Source organism: Sceloporus undulatus, chromosome 3 (genome assembly GCF_019175285.1).
Source record: "Sceloporus undulatus isolate JIND9_A2432 ecotype Alabama chromosome 3, SceUnd_v1.1, whole genome shotgun sequence".
NCBI classification, from domain to species: domain Eukaryota; kingdom Metazoa; phylum Chordata; class Lepidosauria; order Squamata; family Phrynosomatidae; genus Sceloporus; species Sceloporus undulatus.
This window is the reverse complement of record NC_056524.1, coordinates 86,700,220-86,719,377: the sequence shown is the minus strand read 5'-3', so window position 1 is coordinate 86,719,377 and position 19,158 is coordinate 86,700,220. Positions and strand designations below refer to the sequence as shown.

The 19,158-nt window shown below is 39.4% G+C and overlaps 1 protein-coding gene across 1 annotated transcript in view; it reads right to left on the bottom strand.

Annotated features, from left to right (window-relative positions):
- Positions 1-3,847: 3,847 nt before the first annotated feature.
- Positions 3,848-19,158, bottom strand: part of RS1 (retinoschisin 1) — a 25,065-nt gene continuing 9,754 nt past the window's right edge. Inside the window, exons 2-6 of the mRNA XM_042456076.1 lie at positions 13,669-13,694; positions 9,503-9,608; positions 7,560-7,701; positions 6,558-6,753; positions 3,848-4,000 (exon numbers count right to left, since the gene is read on the bottom strand). Coding sequence (XP_042312010.1) covers positions 3,848-4,000; positions 6,558-6,753; positions 7,560-7,701; positions 9,503-9,608; positions 13,669-13,694 — 623 coding nt within the window. The remainder of the gene's footprint in view (positions 4,001-6,557; positions 6,754-7,559; positions 7,702-9,502; positions 9,609-13,668; positions 13,695-19,158) is intronic.

Below are 19,158 nucleotides of genomic sequence, written 5' to 3'. Positions count from 1 at the left end.
GAGAGTGTGACTTGCCCAGTGGGTTTCATGGCCATTGTTTGGCAGTATAAAGTGGAGACAAATGCTTCTTTGCACTTATTGATGTCACTGTGACACTGTGAAAGGATTTCCCACTGTGATATCACTTGGAAGGAAATATGCGACTATGCAATGAGAAGAGCTCCTTGATCACAAGGCCAGTTTGAAAGCAAAACCTACTACAAAAATAATTGTGTTGGGCCATCAAGACATCTGGAGTCATTAATCCAGTTCTGTTGCTGATTAAGTAAAATATATGAGCATATGTCTTGAGGCACACTGTATCCTTGGGCGTAGTTGGGGTGAGCAAGGGTGATAAAGGCATTGCCCTGCAAAATAAGATTCCCCCCAACCACCACCAGTGAAGCATTCCTTCAGTCCCCAAATTTCCAGCAGTAACCCAAAGCTTCAGATAAGCTTTAGAAATACAGTTTAGCCATCCATAGATAGATATCAAAGAAATGTTAATAAGGGAATGTGAACACTGCAGATACAATAGTTCTAGGTGAGTCTCACTCTCAGCAATACTACAAATTTGGGGAGTGAAGCAAAATACCATTTGAAGAGGCAGAATTCTTCCTGGAAGTCAATGCCCTTATTTTACCCCTTGCAACAACACCCCTGAACAATTAAACCTCAAACCTCCCCCAGCCTATCTTCCCAGGATCGATGAAATGTTTCTGTAGGCTTATACTAAAAGCATGCCAGAGAGTTCTACATAACTCTGTTTATTAATGTGGTAACATAACTTGTTATGTTACCCATGCTCCATGGAACTCAGTAATGTACTGTAATCAGATTTAACAGGCAATGCAACAAGGATCACCTGAGCCAAGTACAGAATAAAGATGCCAGCTGGGTGGGTTGGCATACACATAAATCTATAACAAAGCTCATAACTAATAAGGTTGTTAATGAAGTCAGAGCAGGTAATTACGTATTATTCACACAGAGGGTTCTTTTTTAAATTAATAAAAGTTCTAGGCCCCAAACCAATATAGAAATAACTGGGATTAAACCCACTTAACTCTGTCGGGGTCTACAGAGGGGCAGGAAAAAATCACCAGCTTTGGCCATAAGCAAGCAAACAAGAAGGAGAAAACTCAGTAAATTTTCAAAATAGTTCTGGGTTTTATTACCAAGTATAGCTTTAAATTGAAAGCCCTCACATTTAAAAGATGAATAACCTATGATTAACACACACACATATAATAAGGGGATTGCATTATTTACACATTTCTATGTGTTTGCATTATGTTCATTTTTCACTCAACTACACTGATAATTTTCCACATGGTTATTTGGATTCCCACCAAATATATAAGGAATACAAACTAAGATTTCTAGGTCTTTGATTTATAAAATATGAATACTTGTAAAACTATTTTTAAAAAAGAGAGGTCATAAAATCCTAGCACCACTTAGATTACCTATATGAGGTGATTTGGTTGTATGGTACTGAAACTGTGTCTGATCTGTTAATAGTAGACAGGGAGTTTAAAAGCCATGGCTCCATCTGCATAATCATCATTACAATCATTCTTAAGATTATCATAACACTTTTGGAAGAAAAAAGAAAATAAATATTTTTAAAATCTAGCACCTTTTTGACAGGTTTGATGTTGCAAACGTTAAGAGTTTGAAAGTACAAACCTGGCTGTAATAGACAAAAATTATGGGGATGGTCAAATAATTCTCTGAATCCATCCTCTCATGACTTTTATACATGTAAGGAAATTCCTATATTTGCATGCTCTCCATCAGCCTCCAGCATGCAAATATGCACAACACACATTGGACATCAAAAAATATTTTTTTTTTGTTTTAAATCACAAGATAATATAAAAACAGTATCGTGCTTTTTACAAATGAGCAACGTTCTTAACATATGTGCTGATCTTTACAGTGCCTGGGGGACTCTTTGGGCCCAAACAGACAGGCCAAAATAAAGCTGCTTCGGGTCACATTGGAGGTATGCTGTTTAAATAATGCATGAGTCCTAAGAGGCCAAAAGCCATGCCAAAGCCACACTCCAGGCCTAAGGACTCTTAAAATGCCTGTGCCATTTAAACATCATACCAGCAAAGTAACCTGAAGCAGCTTTATTTTGGCCTGTCTGTTTGGGCCCTTTGTTTGGCTGCCACAAACAAACAAAGCTATCAGTAGGATACTTATTGGAAGATCAGAACCTGCATATTACCAGGCGAATGGCCAATTTTCTGGTGGAGGCAACAAGATTATGGCTTAAATTTTAATAACAATCCTGAAGTTTTATTGTAAATGTATGTTGTTGTATGCCTAATAAAGGTTGACTGACTGAATGACAACAAAGCTATCTCTCTCAAAGTTAGGACGATACTATGTATGTTATGATGTCTTCATCTGTAACTTTCTCCTCATAAAATGAAAAGCAGCTTTAGTGGAAATTCTGATTACAAAAACCATTCAGAGGAAGAAGAGAAGACACAGCAAATCCTCATAGCTGTTTTGGATAATAAAATCAAAACAAAGCAAAAAGCAATGGGAAAACATTGACACAAGAGAGTCACAGGTAATTTCATCCTTGAAGCTAAACATATAAGGTTCACACATCCAATAAGACTAGTAAAGTTCTCATCTCTAGCATCAGAACAGGATAGTAGCAAACTAAACTGTGGCATTCAAATCTTTCCTAGTGTTCTTTTTTCCCCCCACTTGTGAAAAGCGGTAACACCACTTTTTTGTGAGAGGATAAAGAGACTAAACCAGGGTGGGGAAAGCACAGCCCCATTGTCCAGTTCAAAAATGTAATGGGATATATATTGCTGTTTTGTGCTTTCAAATTGTTTTAGACTTATAGTGACCCTAAGGAGAACCCATGACATGCTCTCAACCCCAGGAGTTTTTGTAGCAAGATTTGTTTAGAGAAGGTTTGCCATTGCCTTCCCCTGAGGCTGAGAGCATGTGTCTTGCCCAAGGTCACCCTGTGGGTTGCAGGGGTGTCTTTTTGCCACAGTCAAAAATGGATTAGAACTACAACAAAGCATGATGGATGTGCACCCACACCAACATGTAGCTTCGAAATTAAAAATCCAAACTCAAAATCAACTGGAAATTACCTGAAACGCAAACTGAAAATGATATCAATCACTCGCAGTTCCTGAGCTGGTGAAACTGTTGACGGTCTTGGCCATGAAAATGGTCCCAGCCCCTTCCACATTTTCTTATCCCAGGGTAAAAGCATATTGAAATAGGAATGCTAGCATTCATTATCTCTGTTCTCATATACTTTTTTGTTAGGGTACCAGATTGTCTCTGGAGAAAGCAGTTCTCCATTGACTTCATCTGTAGATTTCAGTGTCTATGGACTGCACAACCTACCACTCTACTTGGCAAAGAATGCTGAAATGAAATTTTAAATGTTTTTATCAGAGCAGGAATTTCCTTCTCCCTCTTTTTCAGTCATTCAATCGCTTTTCCTGAAATCTTGGGAAAGACAGGTAAACACACTTACTAAGTAAAATAATGAGATGAAATGAAAAGTTTAGGCAAGAATTTAATGCAATATGGATTGTGGATTCAAAAAGATACTATAATTCCATTTCATCTTGCATTTTTGGTGGTAGTGGTGGTGTGTGTTATTTGGACAGAATTCCATTAAATCTAGCAGACCCGCAGAGGTATAATTCACATCAGAAAGTCACTGGAGAACAGTTATTATTTTCACAGTACATTTAGATCCTATTCTACATACATGAAGAACCAAACTCTTTGTATTAAGTGACTTCTCTATCATTCTAATGACTCCTGCCTCTTTCCTTGAACTGCAACATGGTGCTGAAGTTCAGCATCAAGCACACTTATTCATGCACTCCAGAAGCTCCATCCTGATAGCAATGCGCACATGCCAACCAAGTGGTATTAACCGGATGTAGCGGGAGACAATGGGAGGGCGCAGGAGGTTCTGCACAGAAGATGTCCTGTCTGAATTGCCATAGAAAACCTACAGAAAACCAAAGGAGTGGAGAGAAAAAGCAAGATCATCTTAATAGACGCCTGTAATAGCATCTAGGCCTTAACCATCTTTTAATTTGCAATTCAGTAAGATGGAAACAAATAGTCCTCTTAATAGAAGCCCGTGATACTATCTAGGTCTTAAACATCTTTTAATTTGCCATTCAATAAGTTGGAACCAAATTTCTAATTGAAGTGTCATTTTATGATTTGTCAAGCAATAGAACTAATGGTTTCTGTCACTACAGTTGGCCCTCCACATTTGTGGCTTTGACTTTTGCAGATTTGATTATTTGCAGTTTTGGTTAATATGTTCTCTCTAGGAAGCTCTAAGTCCTCCAGCGCAATTCTGTTGGAAGTTGATCATAGAGTTGTTCTGGAAAACCTAGCAGTTCCTAGAGAAAACACTTCTCAAGGCATTTGTAAATACTTCACCATAATTCTATAATCAATTTCTGGAGGACCTGGAGATTCCTAGAGAGACATTCTCTTAGACACAGTACAGACCAACATAAAGCAGCCTACCAGTGCCAATTCTAGGGTTAGGGAGCACGCACCAACCACATGCTCCCTAACCCTAGTACGTGCGGGTGCCATAACAATGGCGGCACCCTGTGTACATAGGTGCTGCCATTGTTACATAAGCGCCATGCGGCGTTTATGTAATGAGTGTGCCAGTGGGGCACTTGTTACACCACTCCTGAGGCTCAGAAAGAACCCGGTTTTTCTGGGTTTATTTTCTTCTGTAGGGAAGCCATGCGGTTTGGCAGCTGCGGCTTCCCTCCATAGGAAATTAGGCTGCCATTTTTGGGTGGTCTGTCCCTCGCCTTAGTTAAAAAGAATACAGTAGTAGGTTTTTTTTATGTGCGGTTTTTCCACACTCACGCGAGTCCTTCACCCCAACCTCAGCAAATGTGGTGGGACAATTGTATAACCAAATTCGTTCCAAATACATGGTACATATTACTCAAATTTTTAAAGGGAAATAAACCTTTCCTTCCATAAATAAATTAAATTATAAATCAATTATATTTGGGGCTTGTTAGGACACCATGTAATATGGGTAGTGTGGAATATAAAGCATGCACTGATATAAATAAGGAGCAAAAACCATGTATTAAATGATACAACATTCTGGTGTAAATATATTTTCAGTGAAAATGTTTTGCTTTGTTATATTTGTCAGTTCTTAAGCATGCATAAAGATTTTGCACCAGAATAATAAAATCAATGCAAACGTAATCTTTTTCATCCTAATTGACTAAACTTTGCAGACACTGATATATTTAGGCAGAAGATAATAGGACTTGTTAAGCTGCTGTACACTGAAGGAAATGATTGGTTTGGTTTAGTGAAATAAACTGCAAACTGTAACTTCAGACAGTTAAGGTTCTATGCTGGCAAATAACCAAGATGATCCAAATATGGGAAACTTCCAGCTTGAACTCTGAATCCTGAACTTTGGTGGGGAAAAAATTGATGACAACATATTATTTTTAGTTTGGACTATGCACTTGTCAGAAGCAGACTGTATAAAATCTATTTGCTGAGACAGACTCATACTCATCTTGATATTCTATGGTTATAAATAGTTCTCTCCGCACACACATGGGAAAAATAATAGTTTCCTGCCTGTGTAATGTTTAAAAACATTTGCAGCTTTCCAGGTTGTATTTCAATTTGAGTGAACATTATTTTTTCAAATAAGTGTGATACTACTCCCCCCCCCTTTAAATTGTACTTGTTAACTCAGTACTCAGGAAATACATGGCCTAAATTTGGAAAGTTACTTTTTACAAATAATTGGATACAGTTACGGTTTTAAGCCCCAATAAAATAATTGCTGTTTCTTCTCCTCCTCCTCCTCCTCCTCCTCCTCCTCCTCTTCCTCCTCCCCCTCCTCCTTCTTCTTTTAAAAAGGAACTTCTTAAGAATTTCATTACAGTTTTCAAACTTAACCAAAGTACACTAATGTCTATCTCAGAATCAACTCAACACTCACAAAAGAGCACAAGACAACTGTGAGAGAACCAACACCAGCCAGCTCATGTGAAAGGAGTGAAGTTATCTCTCCTCAAGTTAAATTTATAATGTACATACTGTATATACTCATGTATAAGTGTAGAAATTTTAGTCAAAAACTTGACCCCCCAAAATTGGGTCAACTTATCCACAGGTCAAAGATATAAATGAGCATTGTGGTGCTGCTTGAGATGTATAGATAGAATCAGATCTGCATCCACATTGGCTATATACCCACAGAATTTATTTACTTAAAAATATGTATATGCCACCCTTCAGAACATATAAACAATTTAAAAGAGGAAGTTTGTTTTCCTATATATGTATCCCTTGTCCAATTTGTTTAATAAAACGAAACAGTGATTTGTGGACTCAAATATAAATGAACAAGTATGGTCACGGAGACCATGGATACAAGAGTTTTAGCTTGAATAATGATGTTCCTCTTGACACTAACTGGTACACAACATTGTGTACAGGTGGAAATATGGCCACATCTTCAGAAAAATGTGTCTTGTACTGACCCTGTTGTTTCCTGTCTGGTCCTTGTAATAGACCCAGTTCAGGTTCTCATCAGTCCTGTACTGCACACTGTATTTTGTCATCCATTCATCGGCATCACAGCGTCCTTGGGTGAGTATCCCTGAGATAACTTTGACTTCCTTCAGGTCAATCTGTAGCCACTGGTTAGTGTCTTGGTATTTGGAGAGCCAGGCACACCTATAAGAGAGAGTCATGGAAAGTCAGAGACAAGTCTGTATCAAGAAAGCTTTTTGAATGTTTGTTGATGTATGACTGCATCTGGGACATGGGTGGACATAACATCCAGATATCTGTGGCCCTCCAGATATTGTTGGAGTACAACTTCAATCACCCCATACTATTGGCCATGTTGGCCAGAGCTGGGATGGTGGAAGTTCAACAGGTTCTTCAGCTCTGCTCTAAGATATTATAGATCAACCTGTCTTGGGCAACTTGAGTGCAGCACAGCAAACATTCATTCAGAGATATTTGATGACTTTTTCCTCAGCTCTGTATTTTGCAGTACTTGATATGTGTATAGTATATGTGTCAATGCCGGTGTCATTAAGGAAGAATGATAGGAGAGCAAGCAGGAGGACTAACAGAGAGGATAAGAAACAAATCTTAAAGAGCACCAACCAAAAAGTGCCCCAGCAGTTAGCACATAGGCATAAAGGTGGTTAAGTCAACATTTTTTGGAGTTTTGAATGAGACCTCAGCTCTGTAAATCTGTATTTTAGCTCACGTTTTTAAAGTAGAATGGTGATGTAATTGTGTTTTACCTTTTGTAAACAATAAAATATTTTTTTAAAAGTCAATATTTTTTAACCAAAAGGAGTTGCTTTATATACCTTCTGAACAAACCTGGAAAAGTTACTTTTTTGGACTACAATTTTCAGAACCTGGAAGAATATGTTTCAGAAAAGTTATTTTTCCAAGCTCTGCTTCTGGCTCTTTATTGATGACAAAGCCCTCCTCCAACTCTAGGATACCATGCAGCTTACCCAAAGCCTTGTCCATTAAGCCGGGCTTTGTTTGCAGTCCATGAAGTATACCATCCAGTGTACTGCTCTGAATTGGAACAGCTTATCTGATCAGAATTAACAGCTCCTGACTCAAAACCAAGTGGTTTGTGATAGGGACATTCTAAAAGAGAAAGAGAGAGAGAGAGAGAATGAGAAAGCGTGTGTCCGGGTTTTGTGCTTTTTTAAAGAAACAGATGAATTTGACAAAACAAGTATTGAGTTTTTTGAACAGTCATTCCCAATATTAGGTAGCATTTACAAATCCCTTGATAAATGACCAATCTGACTGCACATTCTGGGGGTAAAATCTACAACATACAGGGACCCATGTTTGAGACTCATTAGTTTATGCAATAATCATTCACTACAGAGTGTGAATGCATTACTTTATTAATCAGAGGGAACATTAAGGGATAGAAAATCTTTTTCTTTGAGGGATCTTGGGAATTGTAGGCCAAATAGTAATTTCCCCACCCTCTGGGCTACCCTCACATGGAGCTTCTGCCATCTATTTTGAATACTATCTATACAACCAGTGGGATTTTTTTTGGTGAAGATATGTTTTGAAACCTCCACATAATACAAATTGCAAAGATAATGTAGAAAAGTGTTGCAAGAAAAATGAGTAAAATGAACAGAATCACATCCAATGTGGCAGACTGAGGTATTTATGAGAAATGCAAGTTTTATTTTTAGTAACGCTAATCGGTAGATAATACAGTCATAATATACTTAAGAGGTAACCTTCTGTTCTAGAAAACTCTTGTAGAGAAAGAATTACCAAACAGATGTCTGAGGACTGTTAGACCAAGTCAGTTAAATTACTTAATGCTGCCACCATTGACCTTAAAAGTATACATGTGTGCTAGGCATTAAAATGGCTTTCACCTTTAGTTAAACCTTTCCAACTGCATATCTTTCCTTCATAATAGGGATCTCCTGGTGTTTGGAGATGAAACCCTTCCTTGACTTCTGCTAGTATTTGGTTTGATTTTGCAAATAGGCAGAAATTACATAGTTGACACTGAAGAACAATGATACTGCCATGTGGAGTCGAAGGCTTTCATGGCCAGCATCCATAGTTTTTTGTGGGTTTTTTGGGCTATGTGGCCCAAGAAACTCTTCTAGAACATGGCCACATAGCCCAAAAACCCCACAAAAAATCCTGTCATGTTTAATATAGGAAATAGGGTGCATCTGCACTGTAGAAATAATGCAGAAATAATGCAGTTTGACACCACTTTAAGTGCTGTAGCTCTGTCCTATGAAACCTGGGCTTTGTAGTTTTACAAGGTCTTTGGCCTTCTCTGTCAAAGAATGCTGGTGCCTCACAAAACTACAAACCCCAGGATTCTGTAGGATGGAACCACAGTTGTTTAAATTGTGTTAAACTGAATTATTTCTACATTGTAGATACACCCACAGTCTGCAAACAGCAGATGACTCTAGTTTGATTTAGGATGTAAAGATACCCTTTTCCGTTGCTCTTGGGAATGAATGAGTTTGATAATAAGCTGCAGTAAGTAAGCCCCAATAGATAAATAAGCCCCAGTAGATAAATACCCTGAAGGCAACCAGATTCTGTCTGGTCTTGGAAGCTAAGTATTTATTGTAAAGTTTTAAAAATATTTTCATCTGTGAGCTAACTTGGGTCCCTTTCTGGGAGAAAGGTGGCATACAAATGAAATAAATAAACAAAAAATAATAATAAAAGAAACAAGCAAGATGAGACTTGGTTAATATTCATATGGCATCCACAAAGGAATATAGGCAAGTAACATAGGCTATATTTCAGATGAAGGCCTTAGCAAACCACTTCTGAGTATTCCTTACCTAAGAAAACCCTATGAAATCTATGACGTTGTCATAGGTTGATAGGCAATATCAAGACACATACACAGATTAATAAACAGAGGCTTTACCTGGCATACATTCCAGATTGTTTGCTCCAGTGGACCATACCGAGTTCGGACTTCCCTGACAATCACATTTGCAAGCTTTACTGTGCCAGTGCTCCAATCTGTCATCCTAATCAAATGCAAAAGAAACCACTGAGTTGGCATGTACATACAACAGTTGTTTGTGTTAACTTCTGTCTGTTTCCCTCTCCTTAGTACAGAGCTGCTCAGCAGAAGTTCCTGGTTCACACTTCCGCTGAGCCACAAACTTTTGGAAGACTCCTAGTATAATAATATGTGCTTTGGTGTAATACTAGGGACAGGATTTGATGTCAAAGTAGTTGAGGTTATGTGACTTTGTAAAGGTCGTTCCCAACACATGATGAAAAATCCCTGGAGATACAAAGTTCTATAACGATTCCTCCATGGCCAAGAGAGACAACTGCACAAAAACAGGAGGGAAAAAAACCTGGAATAAAACAAAGTTCATTGCTGAGGATAAATAAAAGCATGAGAGACTGCCACCAGATAGTGTCCGAGACCCATTGTATTAGTCCGGGGATATTTCCTCTTAATCCTGTGATGACATTTAACAAGAAGTAGGGAATTCAAGGAATCAGTTTCCACTTAAGTAATCTGGAGAAGATTAACATTTCACAAGGAACCAAACCCACTCTTGGTGGCCCTGCTTACTGCATCAAGGGCTGGGTCGTGTTTCAAGGGGAGGTGATTTTTCAAGAGGAGAGACTGCAGTATCAGGGAGTGGAGGATTAGCACTTCCCTCCCAGTGTAATCCACCCAGAAATGTTCCTCATGCAAAACAAAAAGATACAAAAATATATTTCAATGAAACATGCACAGAAAAAATAATCATGCAATCCATTTTTTAAAATGTGTAAAAACTGGCTGTGGTCATCAAGAGAAGGTAAATGCAAAATTGCCCATCTGGAAAAGAAAAGAAATGTGCACAAAAAGCATGCTTGTTTTGAGAAATGTGCACAGAAATTTCCATGTGGGAATCTGAGGCATAATGAGCTTGGTACTGAAAGACAAGAAGTTTGACAAATTGAGCTTGACAGATTTGCACATTCTTAAGAGGGATGTAAACAGAAAATGAGCAATATTCCTAGATCACGTGGAAGGTCAGTGAGACTATGTTTGTAATTTATAGCAGAATAATGGTTTAATAAGGCTGGGATGCCTGGAACAAACCTCAGAAGCTCTTGGGGAAAAGACAAACTATAGCAAACAATTCTTTTTATTGTGCCAGGCACATATAGAGGATAGATTATTATTGCTCCACTGTGAAACCAATTCATTTAGTGTTGGCTAATCTCCTAAATGCCATGTATTTTTGTGTGCTGCATATAACTGCTGCATTGTTGATTAAACACTAAACATACACATCTCCAAGACCCCCTCTGCTCTGCTTAGGTCCTGCAGGTTCAGGCCCGTGACCTCTTGTTATGCTTGGCAGTTGGAAACTTGAAGAACCAGGACAGCATTGTAGTGAAAATTAACTATTGCTTTACTCCAGATTCTAAGACACACAAAACTACCCCACAATGGTTAGAATCAACTCTGAGTTTTCCTATGTTAAGCAACACTTTAAAAGTCCTTTGTCCAGCCCCCTCCCCCCACTTGTAGCCAGCACCATTTGCCCATTTCAAAGGCGCTTTGAAGTTTGCCCCTTCTCAATCTCTATCTCCCTGCCATCTCCCAGGAAAGGAAGGCACCATCATAAACAGTCATAAACAGCCTAGGAACTCAGTGATGGCGAACCTATGGCACGCGTGCCAGAGGTGGCACTCAGAGTCTTCTCTGTGGGCACATGTGCTGTCACCCCAGCACAGAGTTTGCCAGAGTTTGTTACTAGAAAGCCAGAGGGACATCACTTTGAAATTAATAATTGGGTTTTGGGTTGCAGTTTGGGCACTCGGCCTCTAAAACGTTCTCCATCACTAGCCTAGGTTTCCTACTGCAGACATCTGCTCCAATCTACTTTCTTCCTTCTATTCTTTATTCTGGCAGTTCCATAAACTTCTGAATATCTATAACTGAAGTTCTATGGACATGACAACCTCCCTGATTGAGTTTATCCATATCAGCTGCAGTCTTCCTCTCTTTCTGCTACCATCTACCTTCCTTAGCATTATTGTCTTTTCTCATGAGTCTTCTCATTATGTCGCCAAAGTATGGCAATTTAATCATCTTGGCTTCCAGGGAGAGTTCAGGCTTGATCTGCTCAAGAACCCATTTGTTTATCATTTTGGTTGTATCCTTAGCATGCTTATCCAGCAGCACATCTCAAATGAGTTGATGTTCTTCCTATCCGCTTTCTTCCCAGTCCATCTCTCACATCCACACATGGTAATGGTGAACACAATGAATTGGATGAGTCTAACTTTACTGCTCAGTTGTACATCTTTACTCTTTAGGGTCTTTTCTAGTTCTTTCATAGCTGCCGTTCCATTCCTAGTCTTCTCATTTCTTGACTGTAGTTTCCATTCTGATCAATGTTTGGTAATTTTTTTTAAAGCTGCCTAAGTCATAACAAAAATAACTGAATGCAGGGAAACACACTCATGTAGATAAGTGTATAATTCATAATTTAATTTATTATTATTGTATTTTAAAAAGCTGAACACCAGAAGAAGAACAAAACAAGAAACAATGTACACAACTTCATAGAAATTTACTTTGCCATGGTGTGCAGTCATGGCACTGTAACAAAGAAGGAGGGAAAGGGCAGAAGGCTGAAATGCTCACCTTTATAATAAGGGAACAACTCACTTCCTTCTTTTGATAATGTTAGGAATGACAGGAAGTGGACAGATACAACTCGGCAATGCCAACATAAACATGGGGAGGGGAGCAAAAAGCCCCAGGCGTACTCTACAAACTACTTCTGTAAGAAAGTGTTTTAAGTTTCTATGGCAGCAGGAGAAAAAACCCAAGTATTTTTAGCTACAGTATTATGAGGCTGAATGAGACAGAAAAACAAAAAGAAAAATGAGAGAACAGTATACAAGCATGTACAAATTTATAGAATTGCACTTGAGTAGGATGCAAACTGTGGTCAAGACTGAGAGGGAAAACTGGAGGAAGGTATAGTAATTCACACACTGCAACATTTCAAAACCTGTTTCAGCTTCAGTCTCCAAACTGCTCCTGAATACAGGAATGAACTACAAGGACATATTAGAAAAATGGGATTGGTGGGATGGATCTGTGGAGCATGCAGCAGGTCACCCCTGATCCAATTGGTACAGTCTTTCTCTCAAATGACAACAATCCTGCTATATTGACACTACAGAATTATGTTCTATTTTTAAATCAAGGGTGGGGAACCTTTTAAAGGAAAGTTTCAAGAGCCAAATTGCCCTCCAGGCAAGGACATCATGACATTGTACCAGCAATGGTCAATGCCACCCCAGTCTGACATATGTTCCCCTACTAAGACATTCACCACACACACAAACAGGCCCAGAAATCATTCTCTCTTGCTTGCTTGTTCACACATGTACAAATTTCACAAACCTGTCCCTGACTCCCAAATCTGCTCCTCCCCCCATGCAAGAATTCATTTTTATAAAAGTTTTATTTACATCAGCAGAGGCTTCTTTAAAGGCCCTTTACAGCATAGGATAATTTTTCTATAGGGGGACTCACAACATTCTTGGGGATAGCTAGCCCTCCCTTTCCAGCTGCATCCTTCCAAAAATACACCTTGCACAGCCATTATTTTTGTTGTTGTTGTTGTTGTTAAAAAGAGTTCATTGGCATCAATGAACACTTTAAAAAACATCATAGAGGGTCAGTAACTGCTCTTAATCTTGATCAGCAGTTCACTCACCCAAAATAAGAGACTTTCCTCATGTGGAAAGACAAGGATACGGCCTGGGAAGAAACCAGGAGGTGGGATTGGAGCACCCACCCCATGGGTCATTTTCAGCTTGCTTGCCACCGGTTTCCAACACCCACTTTAACTCATGTTGGCAATAATTTTTTAAAATAAAGTTGATGGAATGTGCTCTTAAATATTTTTTAGAAATCACCCAGGCATTGAACAAATGGAAAGTCTGGGTACCAACACAATACTCTCCTCAGTGAGCACAGAAAAAGTCAGCACAGGATAAAGCTCAAAAGAGGCATTTGGAGAGCATAAAAAAGAAATTGAAAAGACCTACCTCTGCAGGTGACAATGCCAGTAGGGCTGGAAGGAGAGATAAGGCAGCATGAGGGAAAAATAAGAAGACAATACTTAAAGCAGGGACTTGCAAGATTTTAAAATGAACGTAAAACTTGTGGAAATTAAGGTTATTCATTTGACACTTGGGATTGCACTGTATTGAGTGTCTAACTGTGGATATAAACAAAAGTGGAGAATAAAATGTATTTTCATTTGAGTGTGTTTATGGGAATCAACACAAGAAACAGCTGTGCGGTCTTACAAGTGAAGCACAAATTTTCTAGAATTCCATAAATCTGCCTTGTACATTTTTAGTTTGTTATAGTTTCTTAGTGTCTAATCTACATATACAAATGCACACACTCCACCCCATCCCCATTTACAATGAGCACTCATGCATTTGCTTTTAATTTATAGAGAGGGTTGTCTATTTGTCTAGGTTTTCTGAAAGTGTCTAAAAAGTAATCCTGCAACCTGAATCCATCACCTACAGGTACCCTCGCTATCACTTTATTCTTGTTTGGTTGCTGTAAAAGTCAGTGATCTTACAGCTGGGAGTAAGCTCTTTGAAAGTCACAAGTTGTACTGCTTTGCCCATATATTTTTTTAAGGGAAAGATCAAACATTTAAACTAGCTGTGGATAATTTTCTTTCTCAAATGTCCCACCAACTAATGTAAGGGCAAGCTACCACGGTGTAGTGGTTTGATTGCTGGACTAGGATTTTGGGGGACCAAGATTTGAATCCCTGTTCACTGGGTGATTTTGGGCAGGTCTCACTGCCTGAGTCTAAGAGGAAGGCAATAGTAAATCTCCCCTGAATAAAGCTTAGGGTGACCATAAGTTGACACAACTACAACAATGTAAGGACACTCTGAACTGAACTTCTTGATAAGGGAAGCTCAGTGGCAGCTGGGGGCTCCTACATTGGGGAGGGGGAGGGCTGTGAATTCTTTCTGACATTTAGCATGGGCATTCAAGGAATTTCTTCAAGGTGCTGAACCCATTTTGGGGGTCAGCATTTGGCACTTTAAATAGCTCCTCTAAAGTTCAGGCTACAAACTGGAACAAAGTGTGCCTCATTGGCATAGAAGGCATCAGCATCAACTGGGGAATATACCCTCAGGAAATAACACTTCCAGATCAGGCATTCTTTACAGGAATTTTGAAAAACTGATGATGTTTATTTCTAGTTAATCTTTTTCATAATAAGCCCTATTTAGCCCTAAATAGGGCTTGGGTTCCATGTCAGGAGGAAGGTGGGAATTTAAATAAAATAATGAATGAAATCCAATACAATAAAATATAATACAATAAAGGCTTGAATGCCTTTAGTGACTTGTGATGGTGTAAGTTGGAATTACACTGTCACAACTCACGTTTGCAGCTGTTGCAGAGGTCAGAATTCCATCCCAGCATCACAAAGACTGAAATACCTCCAACCTTACCTTGTAAGCAGCATAGTCTCCCACCCCTCCAAAAAGCAAAACATAACTATGGACATTTGTGTGTTGTTAAAAGGCATGTAGATCAGCTGGGAGATATCCAGCTATTTCCTGGTAGCTGGATGCACAGCAAGGCTACTATCTACAAGGACTTCCCAAAGACCCTCTGAAGTCCTTGCAAATGTCCGTTACATCACATCCAGCTACAGGAAACAAGCCAGATGCAGCTCAGTTAGTCCCCCTTTTATCCAGCAGCATAGAAATAGCACACTGGCGAGCTGTGCTGCTTACAAGGTGAGTTTTTGAGGGCCAATATCAGAAGTTATAGTTATAGAGACATAGCTATATGATACATGTATGCCTCTCCATGCAGAATCTAGCACTACTTATTATGTGATAGCATTTTTTCAAAGCAGTTACCCTCCCAAGCCCTTTTCTATCTGATGCTGCAAAACATTACAGCAAAGTTCCATGTCCCGGGTCATGGGAGTTGTTCCTAACTCTTCTAAAAATATTCTTGAGCTTTTACTGAAAAGGGGAGGCAAAAAGAAAAGTAGCTGCCAAAATGAAAAAGAAAAGTAGTTTGACACAAAAAAGCACACCTGTTCTCAGAGAAGGCTGCAAGGCTAATAGCTACTCTCAGATGACTTATTAGAATATCAAGGAAGAAGGACAAAGAGATATGTGGAGCCCTTCAGCCTTTCTTTTAAAAATACATCTTTAAAAAGCAGAAGAACAAGGGAACCACAGAATCACCACAGGACACTCAAGAACCAATAAAGCACAGTTACTTGAGTGCAGAGAAGGCTGGTGGTTCCCATGCTAGTAGGATAGTAAATCCAATTTCAGGGTTTAGTCAGAAATTTAAAGATGCTGCACCTATTTTTGGGATAGGCTGGATACCTTTTATGTTAAGACTATAACTGAGGGTGGATTCACTGATCGGTTTGCACTGAAGTCTTCAATTATCATACTTTAAGTGGATTTAGGTAGCTAGGAGACAAAGATGTCTCATCTGAAATGCCCAAGCTGCCCAAGGACTGACATATGCTGGAAGGGACACACATCTATGTCCCACTAGTCACTAGTGGGATCAGTACATTATGTCAGGACCTGGGACAGCCCCTATCTGGTGCAGCATCCTCACCAAGGAACGCCCTCTGGAGGGCACCAATGCTGGCCTCATTCTGATACCTTGTTAAAACACATGCTTTTAATTTGGGGAAAGATAATGATACAGTTGGCCCTCCATATCCACGGATTCTTTCAGCATGGTTTCAAGCATCCACAGCTTGAAAATATTCTCCAAAAATATAAATTCTAAAAAGCAGACCTTGATTTGTCATTTTATATAAAGAGCACTATTTTACTGTGGCATTGTATTTAATGGAACATGAGCACTCAAGGATTTTGGTATCCCCAGCGGAACCAAACAGATATCAGGGACCCACTGTATTTTCCAGACCTGTACATTTGTAGAGGTTTTAACTTGTTCTGAACAGTTAAACTTTTAAGTATGATTTAGACTGTTTACATTTTTCAAATAGTCTAAATTGATTTTATTTGGATGTTGTCCTAAATCTGATATGGGTCAGATTGTGTGTGTGTGTGTGTGTGTGTGTGACACAAACCAACACAAAGCTTCCTCATATGTAGCAGATGGGTGTGTGTGGCCCATGGTGTCACATACGGACAGCTTGCTGCTGATGAAAAGAAGATCAGCAGCCACAGCTAATCCCTGACTGGAAGGGATGTCTGAATTTGCTATTCTTCCCTTCCCCCTTCCATGCAAGTGGCTGGCTTTGTTGATTCTCTCCCTCCTTGTGAAACATTCTTTAGTACAGATGTCTCTCCAACCTGGTTGACTTCTGAGTGAATTTGCTATAGCTACTGTCATCCTAGCCAGCAAGGCCATTGAAAAATGCTGGTTGAGAGGATGGGAATTGAAATCCCTCCTTGTACACCAAGAAAACATCAAGTTGAGAAAGTCTGATTTCATCTATCCTAAGGCCCTTTCACACTACGCAGTTACAGCATTATGATTCCACTTGAATTGTCATAGCACTGGGCCCCTGACTGAGAATACTGAATCCCATGCAAAAAGAGCAAATCTCAGAATTCCATAGGCAGAACTAAGGAGTTTATCACACATGAGGGTTTCTGTCATGCTCCTGTCACCCAAATGTCACCAAACTGCGACAGGAGCCTCCTGGTGGGATCACTCATGGCAGTACGCTTCCGTTTTCATCATGGAAGCGTTGTCGTGATTGTTAGAAAAAGGATCCTTTTTTAATAATAGATCAACTCGTTATTAAAAAGGGGCCCTTTTCCTAACAATAATGAGAATGCTTCCATAACGAAAACGGAAGCATTCCCCTTTAATAATGCCAGGCGCGATCACACCAGGAGGCTCCTGTTGCAGTTTGGTGACGTTTGGGTGACAGGAGCACGACGGGAGCCCCTGCGTGTGGATTAAACTCCTATGTTAGTTAAAATGGAATCATAGAGCTATAATTGTGTAGTGTGAAAAGGCCCTTAGAGTAGTAACAGAAAGGTAATTTGCATAGAGAAACCAGAAATGATCTCAATACCAACCTAACAAATATATGCAGTTCTAATAAAAGATTCTAACATTTGCTCATCTGTATCTATATTCAATACTGTCAGATTTAACTGGGAGAGAACAGATACTTCATCTGATTGCAGATTTAAGAGGAGTAACAACAGTTCTTGTTAGTCTGCAAGAGACGCTGCATCTGACAAAATTTCCTCTTCCAAAAACAACTATTAAATGTATAGCACTTTATTTTCAACTGTTCTCAATGATGAGTGCTTTTCCATGGAAATGTTTAAAAAAGATTTAATATTATAGGCATGATATGCAAACTATAGTCAATTAAGGAGTTTATTGCATTGTAAAAAAAATGTGATTTACCTCCTCCAAATTGAAGTCTCTTCCAGGATGCAGCCGGGTTCTATCACACACACTTTGCCGCTGATGCTGCATCCCGCCTAAAGCCTGGCTAGAATCTGTGGTCAGATGGCCTTCTGATGGCCAATTTGCAAAGCTGGGAGTTTTGTGACTTTGCAAATTGGCCAGTTGAGGGTGGTTTTTAGCTCGATTTTAGGTGGGATGCAGCCAAGAGGTGGCATCAGTGTTAAAGTACATGTGATAGCACCCGGTTGCAACCTGAAAGAGACTTCAATTTGGAGGAGGTAAGTCATTTTTTTTTTTTTTACAATGTAATAGACTCCTAAGGTGAGTAAAGAAAAGGTAAATCCTAACAAGGAATTAAAAGTAAGGTGCCAATGCAAACTCTCCCCCCCCCCCCCCAAATTTAGTGGAGTTCGCTTCAGCCGTATCCTTGCAGAAATTGGGATAATGGGATGAACTAGTTTTGCTTTGTGGATTTTCTACATTCTTTAGTCACTAGGTGGCATTAGATGTTTTTTCAATATCTGGGTGGACTCAAGTGTTTACTAGTAGTGTTGTCTTCTTGTAAGAAAGAAACTATAGCATTATTGTCTAGTTTTCCAACTGGTGGGTCATTAAACCTTCCCGGTCCCGCACTGGGTTTATCCACTAAAGCCAGGCCAAGTCTCCCCAGGGTCAAATGGAGGTTAAAGGGCTGTAGACATATATCCCTTTCAGTCCACAAAGCCATTGTAAGACCTGGATGAGCGCTGTGGCAATCCCCTCGGCTTTTCCTGCTTGAAAAATGGGCAGCTATCCTCAGAGCCAAAACAGGAAAGCATGTGAGCTAGGGAATGGGAAAGAGAACCCCCTTTTTAAAATTCTATTTTTTGTCTGTTATTTCCTCCCCCCCAAAAGGTTTTACTCTTCCAAATTAATTGGCCATTTGTTTTCCCTCTGACAATGCCCTTAAATCAGGGGTTGACAATTTTCCACCTTGAGCCCCCCTCTTCAGTGCCCCCCCCCCAGAGGCTGCCAATTTCTTCTTTAAAATTGCAGCTGGAAGTGATGTCGTATCATTTTTTGTTGCCATCTCGAAAGAGAAACCAAGGAAATACAAAGTATTTCAG